Source organism: Alosa sapidissima, chromosome 5 (genome assembly GCF_018492685.1).
Source record: "Alosa sapidissima isolate fAloSap1 chromosome 5, fAloSap1.pri, whole genome shotgun sequence".
NCBI classification, from domain to species: Eukaryota; Metazoa; Chordata; class Actinopteri; order Clupeiformes; family Clupeidae; genus Alosa; species Alosa sapidissima.
This window is the reverse complement of record NC_055961.1, coordinates 31,976,969-31,983,744: the sequence shown is the minus strand read 5'-3', so window position 1 is coordinate 31,983,744 and position 6,776 is coordinate 31,976,969. Positions and strand designations below refer to the sequence as shown.

General features: G+C 41.8%; 2 protein-coding genes across 6 annotated transcripts in view; one reads left to right on the top strand and one right to left on the bottom strand.

Annotated features, from left to right (window-relative positions):
- Window positions 1-656: 656 nt before the first annotated feature.
- On the bottom strand, window positions 657-6,657 carry LOC121708823 (neuferricin). 5 transcript variants are annotated; one of them, XM_042091732.1, is made up of 5 exons: window positions 6,576-6,606; window positions 4,774-5,010; window positions 2,550-2,690; window positions 2,200-2,383; window positions 657-945 (listed from the first exon to the last, which is right to left on the bottom strand). In XM_042091732.1, the coding sequence occupies exons 1-5, from the start codon at window positions 6,589-6,591 to the stop codon at window positions 771-773; spliced, it is 753 nt and encodes a 250-aa protein (XP_041947666.1). In that variant the 5' UTR covers window positions 6,592-6,606; the 3' UTR covers window positions 657-770. The 5 variants fall into 5 exon arrangements, with proteins under 5 accessions (XP_041947666.1, XP_041947667.1, XP_041947669.1 ...); XM_042091733.1 differs by lacking the exon at window positions 6,576-6,606 and adding an exon at window positions 5,194-5,267; XM_042091735.1 differs by lacking the exon at window positions 4,774-5,010 and having other exon boundaries at window positions 6,576-6,657.
- zzef1 (zinc finger, ZZ-type with EF hand domain 1) overlaps window positions 5,549-6,776 on the top strand; it is a 38,820-nt gene continuing 37,592 nt past the window's right edge. Inside the window, exon 1 of the mRNA XM_042091729.1 lies at window positions 5,549-6,191. Coding sequence (XP_041947663.1) covers window positions 5,778-6,191 — 414 coding nt within the window. The 5' untranslated portion in view covers window positions 5,549-5,777. The remainder of the gene's footprint in view (window positions 6,192-6,776) is intronic.

The following is a 6,776-nucleotide window of genomic DNA, read 5'->3' as shown; positions in this document are numbered from 1 at the left end:
AGGCACCCAAAGAGCTTCAGAGTGCAGGGGAAGCCTCATTAACCACCACTAACGTGTAGCAGCCATCTGGGTGATGCACGGCAGCCATTATGTGCCAGAACGCTCACCACGCACCAGCTTGAGGTGGAGAGTGAGGGAATGAATGAATGAGCCAATTACACTGGGGGATTATTAGGGGGCCAGATTGAATGAGCCAGGTTGGGAATTCAGCCAAACACCTGCAGACAGTGCTGCACTTGATCTCACCCAAGCAGGATCTATGCCCCATCTGCTCTTCCACTGATCCAGGACTCCCGCACCTTCTTAAACTTGTCAAAGACTTTCCAGGCCCTGTTCCCTCAAATTCAAGTCCACACATGACCTAGCTGGAGACTTTCAACAAGGTTATAATAGCAACTAGCAGGCTTGAGTGAATGAACACATACGTTTATGGTGAACATGGTGATATGAAGGATAAATGAACACCTGTTGTTCCCGCACACCCCATCCAGGCTATGCACTATGTAGTCCTGTGGACTGCTTCAGGATGGAACAGTTAGCTTATTAGCAAGCTTTTAGCAATGCCAACTATACTGTTAGCAAAGTTTTTGTATCCTATATGCTTGTTTTAGACCAAAACTCAACAATTCATTAAATAACTGTGGTGAGAAACTCTGTGACATACTAAAAAAAAAAAACATTTATTTTCAACCAGTGATAAAAACTTTCAGTCTTCAAGAATTTCAGATTAGGATTAAGAGGGACTGTGTGATTGAAATGTCTGTGCTAGTTCAGTGTTCCCTGACAAAGCAGGATTCTGCCTCAGCTGGACAGCCGCTGTACTCCTGCAGGTTGGGGTTGTCCGAGCGGCTGAGCTCCTGCTGCAGGCACACACAGTGAGAGCGGCTGGAACCAGGAGAGAAGAGCTTCCTTGGAACGCCAACCCACTCTCTTTTCACACCGCCACTAGACAGACAAATCACACAGTAAGCAGCATCATGAATACATTGAAATCACCAAGAATATATGAAGAACTCAAAACAGAGCTTCCATAAAGTCAGATACTTAGCACATTAGATACTCTTTGCTATTTTCAGGTCTTCCTATCATTGTAAAGCAGAATTCACCAAGCGTTGTATTGTCCACCCACATGGGGAATGTGAGCTGGGTTTAGACCGTTGTGAGACAGGTTAGTTTTACCCTACTGATTAGGTGTTGCTGCATCAAGTACATTTTCTACTGCACATCAAGTACAGATAGACATTTATTGATTCAGAAATTCATCTTGCACCATATGGCTCATCAGATAGACAGACAACAATAGGACCGCTAAACTCTCCCACAACCCCACACAACAACAATACACAGCACCAAGTATCTCTACATTATAAAATAGTAAAATGCAGTATAATTAGTACCAGTAGGCTATCAGTAGTAAGGTGCAATATCATCAGTAACCTTTTAATATTATACCAAAGTATAATCACACAGAAAGGATCAAGTTATTTTCCTTAACTTGTTCATCAGTGTAATGCTGGTAGGAATAAATGATTTGCGAGCCCGGTTGGTTTGTAAGGACGGCACCCTATACCTTCTGCCTGATGGCAGCACCTCATACGCCTTAAATAGGGGATGTAACCTGTCACCGCAAATTGCTTGTCCTTTCCTCACCACCCTGGATTCGCAGATCGTGGTCAGAGAATTTAACTGCTGTCCAGCAATCTTGCTGACCATGTTAACTATCCTATGTAATTTATTTTGTAAATAAATTATTTGTTTGTCACTGACAGTGAAAAATACCAGGCAATGGAGCAGAAAGTTAAAATACTCTCAACTAAAGAGCGATAGAAAAGGACCATCATGTCTCTTTCTACTCTGAACTGTCTCAGCTTCCACATGAAATATAGTTGCTGCAGACCCTTTTTATAGATGGCATCAGTGTTGGGATTCCATGATAGCTTAGCATCTATTATTGTTCCTAAGAATGTATACTCCCCTACCACTTCAATCCCTTGCCCCTCCATAGTCATATGTGCATTTTACACTACATCTGTATGCATGGTTCTTTGTGCATGGTTATACACCGAAATAGTCTCTTGACTAATTGATCATAACCAGTTAAGATCATGACTTGTTGCGTTGTCTATTTACTTCTCATTCCTGCTCCAGAGAGAATAGTCCCCTAACTTCTTATCATGATTACAGTCAGCGAGACCCCACCTCTGTGTGGAGCACCAGACGCGTCCCCCTGCGGAGCTCCACTCTGTGTTGCAGGGCGGGTACTGCACACTGTGGGCCTGGGCCTGGGCCTTGAGCTGCAGGCCTTGCTCTAAGGCCACCTCCACCTGCCGCAGGGCCTCCGTGGGCTCCCCATCAGCGCTGTAGAAATAGCCCTCCGCCCTTCCTGTAACACAGGACACATAGGACCTCCTAAGGTAAAACATACATTTAAAGATGTCACTTAACTAAAACATTAAATAAATGTTTCATCTGAAGATAGAAACCTTATTATGATTATGATTTGAGATTGTGCACTTTCTGTAGGTGACAAGTGTAAGGTGTATGCCTACCAACTGGGGTGTAATCCTTTTGATAAAACGTCAGCCAGTCATACAGAGCCACAATTTGAGAGGGGGAAAGGTCAGACACATCATCAGTCAGTCCCGCTTCTGTGAAATCCCCAGTCACAAATGCTCTGGATGCGTCTTTACCTGAAACCACAGAAAGAATTACAATGTTAAGCTTTTTTATTTGATGTGACAAAGTAATGTGTGTACTTGATAGAAAATACTTTTTCCCATCTTAACATGAACAATGTTCAGCCATTAAACCCATTAACATTGAAAAATGTGACGGGGTTGAAGATTTTCCGCTAATCTGTTAGCAATGTCACATTGAATAAGTCAATTTAGATATTGTTATACTTCCTAGCTATAAAAACACGTTTTTGTAAAACCTTTTCTTAACTTTGAGTTTCCCCTATAACAGTGTTGAATCCTGAGATTGACCAAGTTCACATGTGCATAAGTCCACATAAGTGCACATGTGAGAGAGAAACGGACCACTTGTCATACCATGCTGTTCTGAAAACTTTGATGATGCCACTTCCTTCATAAATGATTTGAAAAGGATCAAACTACCATTTTATTGGGAGGGGGAAATGGTTGCTTTACAGCATTGATTGAAACACAGGGACAGGGTTAAAAGCCTACATTTCTCTGAAAATGAAATCTCTTTTTCAATCTCTTTTCAAAATTACGCTTGACAAGAGGGTCATCTTCATTGAATTTAACAACAAAAAACAGCTTTATGATTTAACACTATATGTACTCAAAATGAGTCATGCTGTTTCCATAATGGTCAATGGGGAAATTCTTAATAGTCTTAGGAACAACAAACATATCTGTTGAAATAAATCTCTGTATAAATTATCTTCTCAATTACATATAAAACTTTGAAATGTTGCAATTTAAGTGTAGTTTGATAAATGTTCTGAAAAGCTAACAGGTAAACAGCTTGGGACACTGACACTACTACACTAAATGGCAACAAATCTGTAGAATGACCCATAGGCACAGAAGACCCCTTGTTGTGCCCTTGGACAGTTATAAAATAGTTATAAAATCACAACAATCTAAATAATGTGAATGAACAGTAGAAACAAATTCAAATTCAAATAAATCTTGTGTGTAATGTGCCTATGATAACTTTACCAACATCAGAAGGCTTACAACTACGGTATCCTGGACAAAATCTCAGATGTTAGCTGAGTGCGAAGTTTTGTTATAACGGATGTGTTTCTTGTACTTATATTTCTGACACAAAGGTTTAGTTTACATGTAACACCATACTGCTAATGATCCTATACTAGGTGTGTGGCTGCCCTCTACTGGAGCAAAGAAATATAGCTGTGGATTCTTGCCTCTTGGTGGTGTTTAACATTGTTTTGATGTCTAATGGCCACCTTAAACCAAACAACTTTGACAAGATTTCGGAAAGATTGTGTAGTCTTTTAACTAATGCCCCCCATTCAAGCTTTACTCAAAAGACTCCAATCTTTCAAGAATCTTTCCCAAATCTTATCAAAGTTTTTTGGTGTAAGGAGACCATTAGATGGCCCATTTGGCTTGCTAGTTTTAGACCTAACTCCTTGTTGCTTTAAACTTAAACTCAATTGGATGGTATTCTCAAAAGATTAGATGAGAAAGGGTATGCATGTATTCATTTGTTTTTTTACTTCATATCTGAAAACTGTGGAACTACAACTGTGACAGTCATTTTTGAGCCTACTATGATATTGCTTACCAACAAGCTACAAAAACTCACCAGTGATTTGGTTAGTCATAAAACTGAATTACAGGTTTGTACAAATATTGTGAGTGTAAACCTCTGCAATAAGTTGGAAATACTATGACACTGTACAGTATGCACAGTTTATTGCAAATCCTTGCAAAACTGGTGTCTGTGCCATGATTGGGCATACATAATTATATAATTGGCTATCATGTGACCACCAGCCTCTCATTTTGATCAGACCACTGTACTGCTATTAAATATGGCATGCTCTGTCATCAAATGTCCAGTCCTATATTGTTCAAATTAGACTATAGGCCTAACCCTAGAGGTCTCCCTATCTTCAAAGATTGGCCATGCATATGGTATATTTTTGTTGATTGTGTGGTGGGATGGATCAACATCAGGATATTAGTAAAATGCAACAAAATATGACTAATTGGATAGAAGACGTGATTGCCATAACCAAAACCAAACATAAGATATGAAAACCAAGGCTACCTGAAAAGAAATGGTAACCTCCACCTGGGCCGTAATGTTTGCGTCCTTTATTTACATCAAATACCTGTCCCAAAACTGCCACGTATAACCCTGGGCGATTGACTTCCCCGTTGTATTTAGAGAGCTCACTTTTCGTTATCATCCGGACAGGTGCATTTGATGCTCCAAGTGAGCGAAGCATCGCATCCCATACAGCTGCCCAATCATATGGAACCATGAGCGCAGTTAAACACGCCACTACAAGCACAATGAAATATGTCAACATCGCTTTTCAAACGTATTACTATAACATAGAAAGATATCATAAACAGGCTAGCCTACATAGTAGCCAAATACAAACATCTTCTACAGAGGCTTTCCCCGGAAGTCAATCATTATGTCATTACCGCGCATGTCTGTTGGTGGTGTCATGTAGCATACCTGATCTTTCATCAATTGGATAGCCGTCGTTAAGTAGAAATGAAATGCCAATTTTGTTGAGGTATAATATACTAATCGGTGACCTGTCATACAGTGTCTGTAGACAGATTTATCAATTGAAGCGTGTAAAGTTCACCTGTTTAACTGGCTAGTCCATTCGTTGGCCGAATGAAAAGGCTTTAAGAACCATTTTCACAACATGGCATGTTCTCTCTGGAAAACGGAATACCAGGTCAAACTGTCAGCCATTATGGAATAATTACTGCCTGATGCCGTTACTAGTTGAATGTGTGACGGAGAGAGTATTTCACACGGGCTAAAAAGATATATCTAAAAGATTTTTGTTTGATCCGATTTTATTTTTATTTAGCCACTAGAGGCACCCAACCAAACAAGGAAGTTTCAAATAAGTGCCGACGTAGCTTACGTGCTGCGTACAGTACGTCAATGCGGTAGTACTAACGTTAGTGACAACGAAGGAACACACGGGCTGGGAAGGGCTGTGGATTTGTTTAGCCCAAGTGTGAAACTGACCCCTACCGCGCCGCTGAAAATCAAAAGAAATCCTGGGGACATTGATCAGCATGGGCAACGGAGAGAGCGGCTGCGGTGGTGGTAGTGGTGACGAGGAAGATGTCGAGACGGAAAGCCCAGGGTTTGCGGAAGGCAGCCCGGCCTCTGCGGCCACAGGCGCAGGGGCTGGCAGTGGCGGAGGTTCTGGCTCAGCAAGAAACGGAAAGGGATCAAATAACCCTGCCGTACCGAGTAGCGGATTGCCCACCCCCGGAGACCTTTTAGAGCAAGTCAAACTGAGAGAGGCAGCGGCCCGCATGAGCGACTCCTGGGTCGCTATATCCGAGTCGGTCCTTACACGGAATGAGGGCGCTCTGGTGCGGTGGTTGGAGGAACGCCTGGGCCGGGGAGAGGAGTCGGTAACTGTGGAGCAATTCTGTGAGATGCTGGAAAGCAGAGACGCCCCACGAGAGGAGTGCGAGGAGGTATAAAAAGCCAGGTTGACAGCAGGCCAAACAGGCGTCAACTCAGTTTAATGTGATCAATGTTCCAGAGGGGTGAACTGATCTCCCCGGTCTTATGGTCTAACTGTTGTCTTGCTTTCGTTTTCTTGGCAAATTGTGAGAGCTCATTGATTGCCTACTAAGTGTTTGATTTTTCTTTCGCAAACTTATTTGCTGTCACCTTCCATGCCTTAAACACACCGACACTGATTGTGGATATCTGAAAACTGTGATCATTGCATGGGCTCACTATTGTAGGCTAGTCTCCAGGCATCGACAACGCAATACAAATAACTTCGGGATGCCAAAATGTAAACCAATAATATGGTTCAAGCAGAAGAACATAAACATAGTAGTTACGCTCACGTTGTTGTTTAGTCATCGTGTCAGTGAACCATCTGTCATCTCCCAGGCTTACTTTATGTCCCCTGTCTGTAGCCTCCCTCGGCAACTGTCATGGCAACAACAAGGACTGAATGTAGAGGTTCAGTTCTTTAGATTGTAGCCTATTAAATTTGTCTAGAACTTTTAGCAATACCTTTTCAAGGACTTTCAATTATAGCTGTG